Consider the following 17315-nt stretch of genomic DNA (forward strand, 5'->3'; position numbering starts at 1 on the left):
TCCAAGTCAATATAAATACCATATTTATACCTTTTGCAAGCGAGCGTCCCCGCATTGACCTCCCTTCCCCACGGGGTAGAGGTTATGGCATCCCCTTAAACCGGGCATCCAGACCCAGGGCGGATAATTGGCAATATCCGCAGTCAAAATACCCGCTCGAACTATACCCGCCGACATCAAAAAAAAACGGTATATATAACGTCCGCAATCCCCAACCTTTAATCTCAGTATATTATCACAGAATTCAAAGGCATTGTATTCCACTGAGAAATTTCACATCATCTACTTGTTCAAAATGACTCTCACCCAGACAACCCCCTACCCCTTCACCTTCACCAGCAGCGCAACAAACCAAACCCCAAGCAAAGACGCTGCAAGAGACGAAACACTCACCCTCAAGAATGTGCGCGGCAAAATCCCCTCCCTTCAAGCCTCCACCCTCCGCACCATGATGCTGGAAGCACACTCCGACCCCACGAAGATTATCGCTCACGCCTGCTCCTACGACGGCCTCTCCTCTCGTCTCGTGCAGGAAGCCGGCTTCCCCATTGTCTTCTTGGCAGGCTATGCCGTGGCCAGCTCCTATGGACTCCCAGATACGGGGTACATTGCTATGGCGGAGATGTGCGATAAGATCCAGGAAGCTGTGCGCGCGACGGACATTCCTGTTATGGCAGACGGCGATACAGGATACGGAAGTCCGATGAATGTCAAGAGGACGGTAGAGAGCTTTGCGGCTGCTGGTGCAGCGGGGATTATGATTGAGGATCAGACGTGGCCGAAGAGTATGTTTCCCTCTTCCCTCTATTTCCCTTTCCTTGTCCTTTGTTGTTTGTTGCTGTCGATGAGGAGGGGTAGACATAGTCCTGAGAGTAACGTGATGTCTAGGATGCGGCCACACAAAAGGCAAATCCGTCGTTTCAAGAGGCGAAGCCTACGCCCGGGTCCAAGCGGCCGTTGATGCCCGTAACAACGGCCAAGATATCTTCATCCTAGCGCGTACTGACTCCTTAATCCACGGATGGGAGGAGGCCATGACTCGTGCAAAGGAGTTCAAACGCATAGGTGTGGACGCTGTATTCGTTGAAGCCTTACCTGATCGCGAGGCAATGCAACAATGTGTCCAGGAACTGCAACTGCCTGTCTTTGCGAATATTATTGAGGGCGGGCTGACGGAGAACCTGTCAGCCAAGGATCTGGCTGAGCTCGGGTTCTCGGCCGTTGCGTATCCGTGGACGCTTGTGGCGGCGAAGTTGAAAAGCATTCGGGACACGTTGGAGGCGTTGAAGAGGAGTATGACTACTGGGGCACCGCCGATGATTTTGGGCTATGCGGAGGTCTGTGAAGGGGTTGGGTTCAATAAGTATTGGGTAAGTCCAGTTGGGGTTCCGTAAGTGGGCATCCTTGAGGGTGTTTACTAACAGTTGTTTAGGATCAGGAGGTGAAGTATGAGTATAATGAGAATGGATTGGTGAAGAACCGGAATGGAACTGCGTAGCCTGGATCGCGCAACATTGGGTGCATTTAACAATTCGATACAATATCAATATGCAGCCTCCATCGTGGAGTCAGGAGGCTGAGCAGCATTCTATTAGAATACGATGAACACAAATGCAAGTATACGGAACCTCGATGGGATGCTAAACCAACGAGCTATGCATTAAATCAAAGCCAGGTGCAATTTAGATATCTATGTACCTGTCTTGTGCGATTGTCAAATTCCAGGTAAATGCATTAGATCCTTAAGTGTTCATGGGTATTCTGCAATGTAACGGATGGGCTGTCACGATCAAAATAGAGAAAAAGACCACATCAAAACAAGCAAATAAAAAAAAAAAAAACAAAGCCAAGCCTAGGAAATACAGGATATCCGTCATCAATCATGCCAATGCACAGCGGTGCGCCATTATGGTATTAAGGAAAGATGCGATGCAAGGAATCAACCAGCGATGCAGAAAATGCAACGAAAAACAAATGAAAGGCCCATTATTTCTAACGGCGAGAAGCCAGTTTCCACTTGCCGCCACCCCAGGACAGGATTCCTTCCTGGATAGCCCAGTCACGCAGGGCAATGTCCTCTTTCTCTGACTCCATGGCGACATCACCTTTCTCGTAGTGGCGACCGACATGCTCCATCCGCTGATTCCAGCTTTGAAAGCCAGCGAACTCCTCCCCACAAAATCCACATGCGCTGCGCAAGGGTGGTTGACGTTGTTCATGCCAGCACCGAGTGCGCACCGCCTCGAGATCCGTATCAAATTGTTGTTTCTCCTCCTCCGTGGCTTCGTTGGACTTGGCCCAGGGCGCGTGCATCCGACGTTGGTGCTGGGTGAAAAGATCTTTGCGGTTGAAGTCATTGGTGCAGCTCATAGGTCTGGCATTGCTCAAATTGTTAACGTTGCACTGGCCCACATCACAGCGATAGAATCCTAGCTGGACGTGCTGTGACGTCACATGTCGCTTCCACTCATTCTTAGAAGCAAAGGAGCTAGCGCATCCGTAGCGAGAGAAAGTGCAAACAAAGGTACGTCGGGGCCGTGTGCCTTTCTTTGTTTTTGACTTGGAGAGCCTCCGACAAACGCGGATAGAGTTGGCAGTAAGAGGTTCCTTCTTCCGGCAACCCTTCTGGCTGCTGTTGCTGTAACGCGTTGCCACTTTCAGACCAGTGTACTTCTTTGCTGGGACACGTGGGGAACTAGGCAAGGCAAATGAGTCCTGCTCAGGGGCCTGTCCTGCGCCGAGATAGCTGAGTGTGTCGTTGCCATGATTTAGTTGGCTGTGTTGGTACGTGCTATGGCTATGCATAGGGGTTACCGCGTTGGCTGATGTGGATTCCGCGTCGAGTTGAGAATCGAGTTCAGGATCGAGTTGCGGTTCCAGTTCGAGTTCGGCGATCGGTATGGGCATGGGATAGTTCTGCAGAATCTCAGATGGAGCAACTGAGGGCTCGACATTTGCAGAGGGACCTGGTGAGCAAGAGCCCCAGTGATCCAGTGGTGGCAGCATCGTGTCCGCGCAGCTGGAAGGCGGTGACATGTAGCATCCCATGTTTCCCCAATTATTGCTTGGAGGGCTTTCAGCGCCAGGAGACGAGTAGCCACGACCAAAAGATGAGGAGATGTCAGACACCACAGGATAGGCTCTGGCCTCTATGGTGTAAGGTGAACCAGCTTGGTTTAGGTGCACATTTCGGGTCGAAAAAGGCATGGGCGAGGGAAGCCACGAAGTTTTCATGGTATGGTCTATATTAGATATTTGGCGTTGGATTTCGGCAGTGCGTTGGCAGAGCACAGGATCAGCAAATGAGTCCGAGTCTGGGAAGAGCTCGTAGTCCTGGGTGGAATGCTGAAAGTCGGTAAAAGAGTTGGGGTCTTCCATCATCCACGAGTTTCGGCAGTCTTTTCTAGTAGAATAGATAGATAGAGGGGGTTGATCGAGAACGAAGAAACACCAAGCGTCATAATTCCGGGCGATCGCGAATTTTTATTTCCAGCTGAGAACCTCAAGTAGCATTTGTCTTCACCCTGGGTGCCCATCGAGCCGGGCAAAGCCAGAACCAAACTGAGAAAATAGATGACGATCGGCGATCCTGAATGGCTACCGTAGAGCCGCAAATCCTCTGGAAATCAAACTGCCCAAAAATTGATCGTCATCGAGTGGAAATACGTCCCCCGACACTGATGGGAAGCGCCGCCCCTGCAGCGGTCGGGAATGGTCATTTGGCGCAGTCCGACCGGGGCTACTCGGATGGACCATTCGTAGCATTTTTCATGCCCCCTTTTTTGGCAAATTATTTTTTTTTTCTGTTTAATTACTATGCAGCAAATCCGGCAGGAGTCGGACAAGTGGCTGTTTGGGTACATGGGTGGGTGCCCTCGTGGTTCACGATTAGGGGTGGAGGAAACGCCATCATGATAGCTCCGAATGCTGCCCATTGGGGTAAATGATTGGATACAAATGCTCCAACCAAAGAGAGCCTCACGGTGCTGTCAGTCTGGACTGAATTCAGGAAGGGACTGCGGAAGATTCCATTCCAGGATCCGCTGTCGTCAACGACAGTTTAGCTTTCACAGCCGCATTTCCACGTGTATTGTTTCCAGAGTATGCAGTGCAGTTGCCAGTCACAAATCTTCCATAGAGGGGATTGACGAAGACAAACAGCAGGGAGGGGGGAAAAAAAGAAAAGGCAAAGAAAAGAAAAGGACAAGACCAGGATCAATCAAAAACCGCAAACGAACTTGGAATGAAGGGAGATTTTTTGCGCGAAGTGCAAGCAAAGGCCAAATCAGCCTCAGCGCCATCGCCCCAGGCAGTGCTGCTAAGAAAGCCAAAAATGCATTAGTTCGGGATGCACGACCAGTCCGTCGTACCCACAATCCACGGGGACAGGCTCGTGGGGAAAGGAAGCCTTATCGAGCCCATCAGCGTTCTGCTCCCCATTGTAAATGCAAGCGAACCATTCCAGGCATCGAACGATGATGGAGTCGTCTGCAGGGGATGGCTAGAAAGGGCAGGATCAGATGTCCATCGTTACCGCTCAGTGGCTGACAGTTTGGGGCGCTTTTGCCCGAACGGATTGATGCACGAATGCAATCCTTCATCTCTGACTCTTGTCCCATTCAGGAATCGTAACGCGAGAGATCCTCGCTGCCGCAGTCACCTTGCGTTTATCCCGCAGAGAATCATTCTGCTCCTGTCATTTAACGCGCGACATCCAAAATAGCGTCCAGAGAGGGGGTGACGGACCGACTCGAGAAGGTTGAAAATAATAGATGGTTGAAAACCATGACATAGTAACGAAAGTCTCGACAAAGCGATAATGGACAACAAGGGAAAAAGTTCCGACAAGGACCTCAGGTATCCATACATTTACCGCCCCCAAAATAGTAGATAAAATACCGCCTTCCGTACACGGTGTGACCACCAGTGGACAGCCATTGAGGGTGGTTATTGGCTCTCGGCAACCGGCACCTCAATTCCAGTACCCAAAATCCCTGCCCCAAAACCATCGGTGACGCTAGAATCTTTCCGCTGACCACCATCCATATTTACGAGTCATGCTTTTGTCACTTTGCTTACTATTTCCTGGCTGATTTTACTTTTCTTATCAATTTTCTTTTTTTGTTTTTATTATTATTCTTTAATTAAAGTTAGATTTCTCTAAACCAGCCCACCAGAAGGGAAGCTCATCCTTCCACACCGCAAGAACTGCGGTGAGACGGGTTCCTGTGTCCCTGTGGCTGAGACGCTTCATCTGCACATAAGATAAACTCGATTATCAGGAAAAATCAAGGATTTGACGTTCACTTGCTCAGCCCACCAGAGTGAAGTCGTCGTTTCACCCTGGGTGTCTGGACCACAGTCGAAATTGCACAGGGATCAGCCCATGATCCATATACTGTCCCATGCGGTTGTGTAGTACACAACCATCTCGGCGTATCCGGGAATGCGTCATAGCTTTCGGAGCGGGAGGTCGTAAAAAGATTCATGCCTGATATATCAGGCATCATTATACATTCCGAATGAGGTATGATGTAGTTGCGCTCCGGGTTGGGCAAACAAGGGCCGGTTCTGCTGAATCTGTAACCTAACCTGATAGATCAGAGTTTAGAGCGAACTTAGTATAATATTGAAATGACCCTGTGTATCGATACATTATATATCAAGTTTCATCGAGGCGTTAACCACCTTGGACAGGTTTGGGTGGATCTTACAACTAGTACCGGGCCAGATATATATATTACAGCTGCATTGGGCGAGGTGCAACCAATGGGAAATTGAGCACCCTTAACCGGGTTGGAGTACAATTATATATATTGATTTCCAAAAGCAACCCACTCATGATAATAGCATATGAAATGACCTGAATATATAGGAACTGATATTGATTTCCGGGATGTTTCACTAAAGACATTACATTGAACGTAGAATAAGTAATTGCCCACGTCTAATAGCTATATCTAGCCCCCTCAATTACCTCCTCTAGCAACCTACAGAAACTAGGGATTAAATGATATGATCATCCCCCGCGGCCTCGAGTTTTTTGGGCTTTCATTCCTTCTTGGCCTTTTTAAGAGCCCTCTTCTTCGGTACGCGGACCAGCCAGTACAAAAAGATTGCGGCTACCGTGTTGAAAACGATATACACAAACAAGATCCCGACATTACGCCACAGCTCCGAGTATTTGATATGCACCCCCTCCAAGAATTGATCCGTCATGGACATGGCACATACTTGGCAGTCGCTGTCGGCCTCGGGATTGAGCAAGGTGCTTTTTGCCATCTTGGTAAAGGCTTCGAGATAGCCCGAGCAATTTTGGCCTCCGGGAGGTGGTATATGAAGCACCTCGATATCCGAGCAATGGACTGGAGCTTTGGCTATCCCAACCGCCAAGACGGAACCCACGAGGTAGGAAAACGGCGATGCGCGCCACATGAATATCCAAAACCGAGGGAGGACGTCTGGAGTCGCAAGCACACTGGATCCCAATGCCGAGTTAGCTGTCAATGCAGGCTGATATATAGTCGATCCCCCCAGGAAGTGACATACCCACAAAAGATAAGACACATCGAAAACATTAGTTGAGCGATGTTGCTAGCGGTTTCCGGATGGTCGATGCCTGCAATAATCATCGAGCTAAAAGTGGACGTGAACAACATAAAAATCAAGACGAGAAGAAACATCGTGCCACCACGCTCTGTTACCGCGTCTGTCGGATAGGCGTTGCGGAAAAGGCCAATAGGATAATACCAACAGAAGTACGCAGGTACAGCCATCAACATGTTCCATGGGAGCTCTACGACAATACTTGCGAGCATGAATGCTTTCCATGAGTAGGCCTTCGATGGACGCTCCCGCACTTCGTATAAAGAGCGCTGCATCGCAAAATATGGCATCATTTGTTGAACGAGGTTGGGGAAGATGACAAGCAGCATGAAAATGGAAAACATTTCGTTTTGCATGCCTTGTATACTGGTGGGTTCCCTCCAGAACGTGAAGCCGATAAACAAAGGCTAGTCCATGTTAGTGGCCCAGGATCAGGAACTATCTTATGAGACAAGGGAGATATCTACCGGAATTATACACATGGCGGCCTTGGCATAGATGTATGACGGGCAGCGCCAGTATTGCTGGAACATTCGCTGGAGGCAAATAAAGAACTGTGCCCACAGTGGCATCGCAAACTCCCCATACCCAGCTGTTCGAGGAGGCTGGGGTCGCTGCAGGAGTTCCTGTTTCATCTGTAGTAGTTCCTGTTGTACCTGAGCACGCTGATGGCTTTGTTTCCAAACCTCTGACCAATCCTTGTCCGCCCGAGAGCCAGGGGCTGCACCTATGACTTCAAGCATCCACTCGGCAGGATTGGCATTCGATGGGCACTTGGCTGAGTCTTTATCCTCAAAGTACTTAATCAGGGTTCTCATATTGGGGCCCAGATCGCCAAAATAGATAGTCTTGCCCCCTTTTGCTAAAAATAGTAGCCGATCGAACTGCTGCATCAAGATGGCGGAGGGCTGGTGGATTGTACATAGAATGGCTTGACCATGATCAGCAAGCTTCCGCATGAGGGAGCATATTGACCACGCAGTCTGGCTATCCAAACCGGAGGTGGGCTCGTCAAAGAAGAGAAGAAGATCCGGCTTGGCTGCGATCTCGACTCCGATCGTCAGCCGCTTGCGCTGCTCAACGTTGAGGCCCTCACCAAGGACGCCGACGACCGCCTCCGCGTACTCTTCCATATTGAGCATCTTGATGACCTCCTCTACATATGCTAGCTTTTCTTCCCGTGGGGTGCTCGCAGGCTGGCGGAGCAGAGCACTGAAAATAAGGGCCTCCCGAACAGTACTCGTCTCTAAGTGCAAGTCCTGCTGCTGGACATAGCCTGTTTTGCGCTGGAAAGAGTCATCGCGCATACGCCCGTCCACTAGCATCTCACCAGTGATCACCCCCATAGTCACCCGATTGGCGAGAACATCGAGGAGGGAGGTTTTGCCAGCTCCAGTCACACCCATTAGAGCTGTGAGGGTACCCGGTTTAACCCAGCCATCAACATGATCCAAGATTCGACGGTCCTGACCTTTGATCTTGATGTCATAGCAAACGTCTTGCCAGTGGAATATTGATGTTTGCTTCACAATGGCACCGACATGATCGTCCTGCTCACTGCCAACCTTCAGCTTCTCTGATGTGAGGACATCTTCTGGATCCGCTTCCCGATGGACCTTCCTCGCGAAGGCGGGTATTTTGCCCCGGGGAAAAACCAGAATCTCTCCCTTCGAGGGCTTCGCCCGCACAAGCTCACTGGCGACAATATAGGCCAATAGCGAGAAGAAGAGGAATCCTAGAAGAATACCAAAGTTACGCCATAAGTGCGAGGGGTAGTATTCGAAGGCCACTTTGAGATAGCGATCACCAAGTATATAATCCTGGCCTGCCACAGCCCCCTTTCCGGAGCAAATCTTCGAGTCAAGAGGCGCATTCTCATACCCTGGACCGGAAGGCACATATGTTGTGCAATTAAACCTGCGTCCAGCAAACTCATTGATCATGAGGGATTCAAACGAGTACTGTGTTTCATAACTTTAGTAAAGATGCTACACCCATAAGGAAGGGTAATCTAGAAGCTTACTGCGATTGGATTGATGTAATTGAGCCATCGAAACCAGGGGTGCATATCCCGGACCGGAATAGTGAAGCCCGTGTAAATCATTAGTATCATCATAAAGATTGCAGCGGGGACTTCTGCCTGCGCCAGGGACCGAGAAACTGCAGCTATCCAGCGGAACACGTTGGACATGGTCAAGGTTGTTGTTACAGAGAACAGGTAGAACACGAAGAAATGCCCGGGTGTCCGACGCAGGTTCGTCATAAAGTAAAGAATCAAATTGAATACCACAGAAACCAGTGCCTTAGATGGGAGATCAACAATTAGGGAGCTAATTGCTTCAGCTGATGGGTGGTAAAGTGCATATTTATCGTGCTTTTCGACGATTGGCCGTTGTTGCCATAAAGTAAGCATCTCAAGGGCACTGGCGAATGCATTCAGCAAGATCGCAAAGAATAACAATGCGCCTCGGGAGAAATAACTGTCTGTAGTTTCGTCCAAGTTATAGAACACACTTGAGATGATTAGTGCCAAGATACTATTGCCGATCACCGTTGATAATGTCATGCTCATATCGCCCTTGAGACGTAGAAACCCTCTCTGAAGGCAAAGCCGGATCTGCATCCAATATGACAAGGTGTAAGGGGAGGAAGCCCTTGTGTTCTTGGCCTTCTCTGCGGCGCGAGAACGACTGAATTCCTCCTTCTTGCTTCCTCCTAAGGGGAACTCATTCTGAAATGCCTCGATATCTGTGAGGAGCTGCTTTCGTTCCAGACTGTCCCTCCATCGCGCCGCAAATTCATCAGGTGTACGAGGGACCAGGTGCTCATATCCCTTACGAACCAGCCTCTCTGTCGGACTGGTCAGCGATGTTAGAAAGTCTCCAGTAGTCTGTCTTTCCGGACAGTCAAAACCCATTTCGATAAAAAACCGCTTTGCGTCACAGGCCCGGCCGAAATATATTTGGCGGCCTTCGTAAAGAACAATGACTTTATCAAATACATCATAGATAGCTTGACTCGCCTGGTATATTGCCACGATTGCCGTGGACCCAGTATAATCCGTGGATAGGCGTAGGTTCTTGACAAATTCAAGAGCAGTCGAACTGTCCAACCCTCGCGTGCTGTTATCCCAGCATTGCAGCGGGCTCCCACAAAGTGTAGTCTCCGCAATACTAACTCTTTTGCGCTCGCCTCCTGAGACGCCCCGAATGAAATCGTTTCCTACTAGTGTGTTCATGGTATGGCTAAGACCTAACATGGCCATCACAACGTCCCTCATATGTGTCGCATATTGATCACGACTTACACCAGGGAGTCTGTTTGCTGGTGCTCGTGCCTGTGCCGCGAAAAGAAGAGTGTCCCCGGCAGTAAGCTGTGGAAAATGAATCTCTGTTTCAGCCTGGTACATCACCTCTCCACGAAATCGACTATGCATTTCGTCCCATGAGATCCCCTGATACTGAATATCAGTGCCTTTATCCAGCCACAGTCCATGTATTTCACCAGCGATGGTTTTCAAGAAGGTCGAGCAACCACTGCAGATATAGGAGTTAGTCTGTACGGTAGTGCTAGATAGGGAAGCCACGTTTACCTCCCAGGTCGGCCTAGAACCACCAGCATTTCCCCACTGTTGACAAAACCCTCAAAGTTGCGTAGAATATCGATCCGAACTTTGTTCCCATTGCCGAATAAACCTCGGAACCAACCCACTGCTTTGAGCCAGACATTCGATACTGTAGCCTGATAGTCAGCTGCCGTTCCATAACCAAATGCGTTGAGGTTCCGAAACGAGACCCCTGCAGTGCGACGGGGATAGCGCTCAGCGTCGCGCGAGGTTATGTGCAGGAGGTTCTTGGTCCATTTTCGAGAGTTGAATTGGTCCGAGTTCGGGTCCAATTCGGGGTCAATAGTATTAAGAAACGGGTTGAGGCCCTCGGTGCCGCCATTTGTCTGAGAGATACGCGACAGGGTTCGTGCCAATGTAGTGATCTTGGCCTGTCCCTCGTGCTCGATGCCATCCTCCGAATCAGCTCCAATTGTATCCGAACTTTCTCCTTTGTCAACCGCTGCCCCAGTAGTCTGGTCCATATGTGTGTGTGTGGGGTGATGTAATGAGCTTTCGCCGCCAGGCAGTGCCATATTTGATGTCGCTGAAGGCTCAACGGATGTTATAGGTGTTGAGGGAAGGGCTATTATGCTTCGTAGTGCAATTCCACAAGCTACATTGACAGCTCATCATAATACAGTATGCAATGCCAACACACCGTTCGAGCAACTGGGGCAAGTACAGATGCCGAAATGTGTACTCATGGATACTGCCGTGAAAAAGGCAGGAAGGAGGCAAAGAAGGAAGGGACAAACAACTAAGAAGAGAATAAAAAAGAAAATAAAATCATGGCTGAGTAAACAACAAGAGGCAAAAGTTTGGCGCCATATAAAAGAGTAGTGACACGGAATACGGGAGAGACGACATCCGACCAGGATAGCATAATACGGAGAGGGGAGTGAGGACAGGGGATAGGAAAAGGCAGTAGCCGAGCCGGTCCATGGCTGAGAGATCATTGTACCATGTGTCTTTGTAGTGTTTGGAAAGTGCGACTCTCAGGTCCTTGGCATGGGAACTGATAGGCCGTCTTCTTTTGATTCATGTTCATTGATGTGGTTACTAAGTCATGTGCGAGTATGCTCTCCCGCGGAAGGCTACTCCTAGTAAGTACTACTAGTCTATGAGTGGGTTGCAGCTCGATAAGCATGCCTGGATCTGTTACTTTCATCCCGCTTATTAACGTCGTTCCTGTCTGAGAAGAACTTTACCAGATGACTCAGTGCGTATTGCGTTCCGTCTCGCGATTTTTGCCTTTATCTTTGTGTTGGTTTGTTGCTTCTGTCTACCTTAGACGCCTTGGGGGTGTAAGCATAACCTTGCAAGAACCGCAGGGAGCTACAGGTGTGAACGAGACGCAACCTTGTCTAACGTCCCTCCCTGTTACATCAACGGTGGTATTGTGCAGATGGTTGGCTAAACTGATACTACTACTAGTAATTCCACGGAAGATGGTAGACGTTCATTGGCTGCGTATTGGCCTCGTATTGGGACCCACAGAAGTGTTAGGGGCTAAGCCGTATTGGGTTAATGCTGGTCATCTCAGCTTAACAGCGTACTCCATATGTACATACCTTATTCTTGCCTTATATTGCAGGTCCCCACCACGATACAGACAATCCAAGCAAACGTCAACAACATGGTCCGCAGATGGAGGGGATACTGTTGTTCATATAACCCAATGATAGTACTACAAGGCTTCGACAAAGCCGACCTCGCGCATGACCTTAGTAAGCCTGATGCTGTCATTTCCAGAGATGGGTCGCATCCACCTCGTAACATTAAGTTTAAAAGTTCCGATGAATGGGGTATTTTACATGCGGGGTATACCTGTATTTTATTTTTCTTGTTCTTTGTATGAATTTCTCGCAACCGTCAGTTGTTTACTTCATCCGAAATAAGAACAGAGATACATCAGCCCCCCAATTATTGTTCATTACCCACGAGATATGTGCAATGACACCCCCATTATTCACCCTTCATTGAGATGTTAAATTTTCTGAAAAGATGGGCGGCGGGAGGGGGAGCGAACTATTTTCGTAAGATCTACACTACCTCCTGCGCGGTCGCAAGACATTATGTATGCGCGTGAGATTTATTGTTTAGCGTCCATGGTTGTCTGAGGGTGATACTCAAATAGTGAGGTAGCGTATTGGATTTCAGTCTGTTCCGGTGATCGTCGTGTAACATACCGACGGGTAATAATCGACTCTTCCTTACCACCTAAAAGTATTTCCTACCCAACATAGCCGGATATGTCTCGGAAGAGCATGACGAGCCTAAATGGCCTTTATCTGATCCTGGAGGATGGACGGAAGATCAACATCGGACATGCAGAGAGTATGTTCCTCAGAAGCGCACCTTATAAAAAGCCTACAGAAAATGGAATATTTGACAAGCCTATCGAAGAAACCTGGTCATCAGGCAGCAATCTCATGAAGAACCTTAAGATTGCACAAAATAGCCTGCGTGAGCATGGTCATTTTCTAGAGTCTGATGCCCTGAATGATGTCCTTATTACCTGTGCACAACCCCTGAACTGGGTAGGTTAGGTCTGACGGAACATGCCGACCTTACCGAGGAGCAAGAGTCCGAGGTTCTCTTTCTGGTGTCGGCATGGTGGAAAGCGCTGAATTCAGCAGACAGGGCCAGGTCATTGCCCGCTCCGCTGCCTACCCGTCCCGAAGCCCGGAGGGGCATCACCCTGAGTGAAAAGATCTTCTCATTGCACGACACTGGCTAGCCGGGGTCGGTAGCTTCGGGCAACTTGATACAAATAGATGTGGATTGAGTGATGGCATCGGAGGCTTCTTGGGCAGTAAGTGCATGCCAAAGCTCTTCCTCTCCTCTTCGCCGCTACTGCGCTCACGGGGCGCTCCAGGTCATGGAGTCAACGTACAACCGCGTTAGGAAGCCGGGGATCTTCCGTAATAACCGCTTCTGGCTTGCTGGAGATCATGTAGTTGATCCTCGGGTCAACAGCCTTCCGAGAGTTCAGGCATTGATCAATGCGAGTGAAAGAGCAAAGCGTGTGTTTAAGTTGCCGGATTACCAAGGGATAAATGTTAGCTCACTATTCAAAACTCGACTGATCGTCTAGTAAGCGAGCATAGTATACAATTATCCATACGGAGTTCTATCGTAAGCGGGCACAGCCGGGCATACTCATAGTAGGGTCGCACTCACATATTCACCCTAAGAGCTTGGTGCCTGGCTATCGGTCTTGGTGCGGCGGATGTAACAATGCCGTTGGTAACCGGAGAGACATGGTTCGAAATCCCAGAATCTACGACCGGATGATGTTGTTCCCGTGGTTGATTGTGAGGGCATGAAGTTGGACGGTTGCTTTATTGGAGCCTGCACCACTGCTGAAGAAGATCCGATACTGACCGCTTTAGTACTTGAACAGGGTCTGAAAGGTGGAGTGAGGCCATTAATAAAAGGCAAAAGGAAGGCTGTCCCTGGATCAATGCCAATCTTGTATCGACTACGCCAACTCGGCATCGTCGAGGTTTACGAGGAAGCGGGATTTGAAATCGGTATCCCTGGTTGTAGCTACTGTGTTCACATGTCTGCTGACCAGGCATGTCTGGGTGAGGTATGGTTGTCATCGTATAATAGGGACTGTGAGAATAGAATGGGAAAAGGTACAGTTCGAGACTCTGTGCCAAAGGTCTCATCTATGTACTGACTTCATGAAGGCTCAATCGGACACCTTAGGTCTGCTGCCGCTGTTGCTGCATCTTCGTTTGATATGAGATGTCATTAATCCTACCTATCTTCTGGGTGACATTGATACAGAGAAATGGCATAAGCTTGGATGGGCTAAAGGTTAATATGCCAGGAGCCTTGACCGAGACAGTAAACTATGTGGAACCGAGCGAGTCTTCACGGCCTTGCTGTAAAATCTAGGACAAGAGACTCGCCATTAAAAGTGCACTAGTTGAAACCTCTTCAGTAAAGGATTCGCTTCTGAAAGGGAGAGTGCAACTACTTGGAGACTTTATAGGTACAGACGGCGTAGGTCCTCGACGGCTAAAGAAGATCGGACGAGCATGGTGAACTAACAGAGTGTTAACGCTTGCGCCAGCTGAATTCTTGATTGGAATGATGACTAATGAGGCAGCCGGGGAGCATTACTTGCAGTATACCCTTCCAGAACTCTGTGGCCGTGTGTAAGAGGGTTTCAATATTGTTGTTGCCGGCAAGGCCTTTGGCTGTGGATCCTCTCGGGAACAGGCTGTCATGGCACTGCTGGGTATGTTACCCCGTATCATATCCTTTTCCATGCTTCATACCCATTTGTTTCCAACATGTATTTCGAAGGGTGTGGTGTTAAATGTATCATTGCTGAAAACTTTGCTTTCATCTTTCAGCGCAACATGCCAAACCTTGGACTCCTTGGCATTACCATGCCGGAGAGATCATTCCACGCGGCTGTCGAGGATGGAGCGGATATCACGATTGACTTCAATGATAGGATCATTGATATGGATGGACAAACATTCAGGTTTAATCTCAACCCAATGGAGAGAGCGCTCTTTCATCATGGTGGTATTGCGTTCGCCTGTAGAAGGTCTGACAGTAAGTTGTTTGAAGCGATGACGGAGGGAAAGAGCATGGGTCTAACGCCTGATAATGGCATTAAACAGTCCGCGGACTCATATCCCGAGCTGCAGTCGTGGGAGTCCGAATTATTTGCCTCTTTCGTACATCAATACGCGTTCGCGTAGAGTTGTTTAATCCACGTGTCTTCTAACCCTCTCAAGCTTAACGAAATGGAAGGAACAAGGATCAACTTTTCTAATCGTGTAGGATATAAACTGGCTATTGTAACCCACCATACCAGACAATATACCTCGTAGGCTTTGTGCATGGTTTTGTTCGTAAGCTTGGTGTTATAGAAGCTGCTTGGTCACGTTGCCGTTAGTACCACTCTGTAAGGAAGGCGAGGCCGGTGCCGGGCCGGTTCAGCTTCGAATTAATTATTCCTTCCGGTTCTTGATCTTCTTACCGGTGCTCACTCTCCATTTATAATACCACTATCAGTCACCTACAGATTTCATGTCTTGTGTCTCTGTACCTCTACCAGTGTTCTTGATCTATATCTGCGCTCACATCTTCCTGGATTGTCAACAGTCAGCAGGATGGCAGGAATCTTTATCTATTTGCAGTATCTCCTGGGACGGTGTCTCTATCGCATTCGTGGCCACGATGCGGGATTGATCATCCGGACTGCAGCCTTTGAGAACCTCCCACTGTCGAATATGCAGCTGGAAGCCACAGAATGCGGACCGTCCGGTGCACCGATGCTCCCACACCACACTTGCTTAGCTGCCGATAAGAATGGTAGCTTCCCGGAACTCCACTGGACCCCTCCTCCCAAGGTCGAAGTCAAAGAGTATATCCTGATCTCCGAGGATATTGACCCGCCCATTCCTCGCTTCGTTGTCATGCATGGCCTGTTTTATGCCATTCCACCTACGATTACAGGGGTGCTGCCAGACGATACTGAACAGGACAGAAACACAAAAGACCATGTTACCCGGTCTGGCTGGAGATTTGTCCCCAATCTACTCGGAAACTCCTACAATGGACCTGCCCCACCCTTAGGACACGGCTCTCATCGATACATCTTTACTGTCGTTGCCCTCAGCGAGTCCCTTCGGTTCGATCGTTCACAACGGGTCAGCCAAAAAAAGATCACAAAAGCGATGGCTGGCAAAGTCGTCGGATGGGGTCAGTGGGTTGGGCACTTCGAACGTCCCTGGCCTAGTTAGACGGTACTTGCCCCAATGTACGGCGGATGATAATGTCACAGATTCTATAAACACCTGGGCGATCTCATGGACCAAGAGAGGGAGAACGTGCTGTTGGAACAGTGAGGCCTGGGACGATACGATGAAGTGGTATACTTTTTCTCCCTGTACTGTCTTTCTTATTACTACCTCACTACCTAATAATGCCATTATAATAACCAGAAAACAATTACCCTCGAACCGAACCAACAATGCCTTGAGAAGGTGGCTACCCCTTGGTATTTCTTTAGCCCACTGATGCAATTAGCTTATCATACATGGATATGAACTGGATTACGTACGTTGTTCGACTTTTATCTGATCCAGGAATGATACGAACCGATGCATAGTTGACTGGATGGACGACTCATACGCCCGCAGGGTTGCTGCCCCAGCTGGGTGTACCTGTGTATTGTCCGTCGGAAACGTTCGAAGAATCCCCTTAAGTGCCTCTAGTAGGCTGAGGAGCCTCATAGAATTGCGACACAGAAGGGTTCGGACTAACATCCCCGTCTCGGCTTCGTCCAAATCTGTTTCCCCTAGCTGCACCTTGCTTCGAATGCAGATAAATTGGGGTAGGGGCTGCTCAAATGCCAGGATATTCGCGTCGAAAAGGCAGCTCTTGGGGGTGATGCTGTATGCTGAGCATACAGCCTCAAATAGCGAAAGACAGTGATCAGTGAGGGCAGGGATGGTTATGAAGGAGGAGGTTTGTGGTGGAAGTTTGCGACAAGCTTTGCAATTCAACATAACTTGTCCTTGATTATAGACGCGCTGGACCAGGTCCAGAATAGTCTCAAACTCCACGACCGCGTCTACATTCCGAACCTCCGTCAAAATTTGCAAGGCATCAGTTGAACACCCACAACTGCTTTCGGGTTCCATCAGTGGGAAGCAGTTACAGCGGATTGGTCCTCACACTTGTTTCTGGCAAACAAAGCTGTTGTCGCGAAGACAGAACACTTGAGGGTCCTTTGATAGATGCTCACATTACGCACTCAGGGTGTCGAGCGACCAGTCGCGTGAATCAGAAGTCTATCACGCACGTCTTACTACATCGGGAAAAGGGGCATGTTAGCTTAGAGCTTGAAAATCCTCTAAGGTATTTCCTATTCACAAGGGCGCACATAACCCTCGATTACTCCAATAGAAATACGACTTTCTAACATGATGTGATGGCTCACTTGATAGCCGCCTCACATTTCGTCAGCTCGAAGTCAACGAGGGAGCTCTGTTGGTCCGTTTCCTATGGAGCCTGTTCGTCGTGGCACACTGACGTTCTAAGACCCGCGAAAGGGTCACACAGA

The 17315-nt window shown here is 49.1% G+C and overlaps 9 protein-coding genes across 9 annotated transcripts; 6 read left to right on the top strand and 3 right to left on the bottom strand.

Annotated features, from left to right (window-relative positions):
* Positions 1–260: 260 nt before the first annotated feature.
* On the top strand, positions 261–1845 carry BDV38DRAFT_233848 (isocitrate lyase/PEP mutase family protein). Its single transcript, XM_032053173.1, has 2 exons — positions 261–785; positions 889–1845. Exons 1-2 carry the CDS (start codon positions 296–298, stop codon positions 1392–1394), a joined length of 996 nt encoding a protein of 331 aa, XP_031919571.1. The 5' UTR covers positions 261–295; the 3' UTR covers positions 1395–1845.
* A 147-nt stretch (positions 1846–1992) lies between these two features.
* On the bottom strand, positions 1993–3378 carry BDV38DRAFT_277526 (putative C2H2 finger domain protein; the record flags this gene model as incomplete). The annotated part of the gene is made up of 1 exon (XM_032058510.1): positions 1993–3378. One exon carries the CDS (start codon positions 3376–3378, stop codon positions 1993–1995), a length of 1386 nt encoding a protein of 461 aa, XP_031919572.1.
* A 275-nt stretch (positions 3379–3653) lies between these two features.
* BDV38DRAFT_67816 (uncharacterized protein) lies at positions 3654–4568 on the top strand. Its single transcript, XM_032063754.1, has one exon. The coding sequence runs from the start codon at positions 3925–3927 to the stop codon at positions 4477–4479; it is 555 nt and encodes a 184-aa protein (XP_031919573.1). The 5' UTR covers positions 3654–3924; the 3' UTR covers positions 4480–4568.
* A 1324-nt stretch (positions 4569–5892) lies between these two features.
* Positions 5893–10988, bottom strand: BDV38DRAFT_233854 (pleiotropic drug resistance family ABC transporter). Its single transcript, XM_032053174.1, has 5 exons — positions 10199–10988; positions 8630–10142; positions 7074–8567; positions 6550–7013; positions 5893–6478 (listed from the first exon to the last, which is right to left on the bottom strand). The coding sequence occupies exons 1-5, from the start codon at positions 10744–10746 to the stop codon at positions 6052–6054; spliced, it is 4446 nt and encodes a 1481-aa protein (XP_031919574.1). The 5' UTR covers positions 10747–10988; the 3' UTR covers positions 5893–6051.
* Positions 10989–12503: 1515 nt separating this feature from the next.
* BDV38DRAFT_233859 (uncharacterized protein) lies at positions 12504–13240 on the top strand. The gene is made up of 2 exons (XM_032053175.1): positions 12504–13028; positions 13092–13240. Exon 1 carries the CDS (start codon positions 12553–12555, stop codon positions 12760–12762), a length of 210 nt encoding a protein of 69 aa, XP_031919575.1. The 5' UTR covers positions 12504–12552; the 3' UTR covers positions 12763–13028; positions 13092–13240.
* A 679-nt stretch (positions 13241–13919) lies between these two features.
* Positions 13920–14185, top strand: BDV38DRAFT_67850 (uncharacterized protein). Its single transcript, XM_032063755.1, has one exon. The coding sequence runs from the start codon at positions 13970–13972 to the stop codon at positions 14120–14122; it is 153 nt and encodes a 50-aa protein (XP_031919576.1). The 5' UTR covers positions 13920–13969; the 3' UTR covers positions 14123–14185.
* A 338-nt stretch (positions 14186–14523) lies between these two features.
* BDV38DRAFT_277529 (uncharacterized protein) lies at positions 14524–14943 on the top strand (the record flags this gene model as incomplete). The annotated part of the gene is made up of 1 exon (XM_032058511.1): positions 14524–14943. The coding sequence occupies one exon, from the start codon at positions 14524–14526 to the stop codon at positions 14941–14943; it is 420 nt and encodes a 139-aa protein (XP_031919577.1).
* A 414-nt stretch (positions 14944–15357) lies between these two features.
* BDV38DRAFT_267400 (YbhB/YbcL family Raf kinase inhibitor-like protein) lies at positions 15358–15990 on the top strand (the record flags this gene model as incomplete). Its single annotated transcript, XM_032056580.1, has 1 exon — positions 15358–15990. The coding sequence occupies one exon, from the start codon at positions 15358–15360 to the stop codon at positions 15988–15990; it is 633 nt and encodes a 210-aa protein (XP_031919578.1).
* Positions 15991–16210: 220 nt separating this feature from the next.
* On the bottom strand, positions 16211–17202 carry BDV38DRAFT_233861 (uncharacterized protein). The gene has a single exon (XM_032053176.1). The coding sequence runs from the start codon at positions 16891–16893 to the stop codon at positions 16303–16305; it is 591 nt and encodes a 196-aa protein (XP_031919579.1). The 5' UTR covers positions 16894–17202; the 3' UTR covers positions 16211–16302.
* Between the last annotated feature and the right edge of the window lie 113 nt (positions 17203–17315).

The sequence above is a fragment of the Aspergillus pseudotamarii genome, assembly GCF_009193445.1.
Source record: "Aspergillus pseudotamarii strain CBS 117625 unplaced genomic scaffold BDV38scaffold_2, whole genome shotgun sequence".
Taxonomy (NCBI): Eukaryota; Fungi; Ascomycota; class Eurotiomycetes; order Eurotiales; family Aspergillaceae; genus Aspergillus; species Aspergillus pseudotamarii.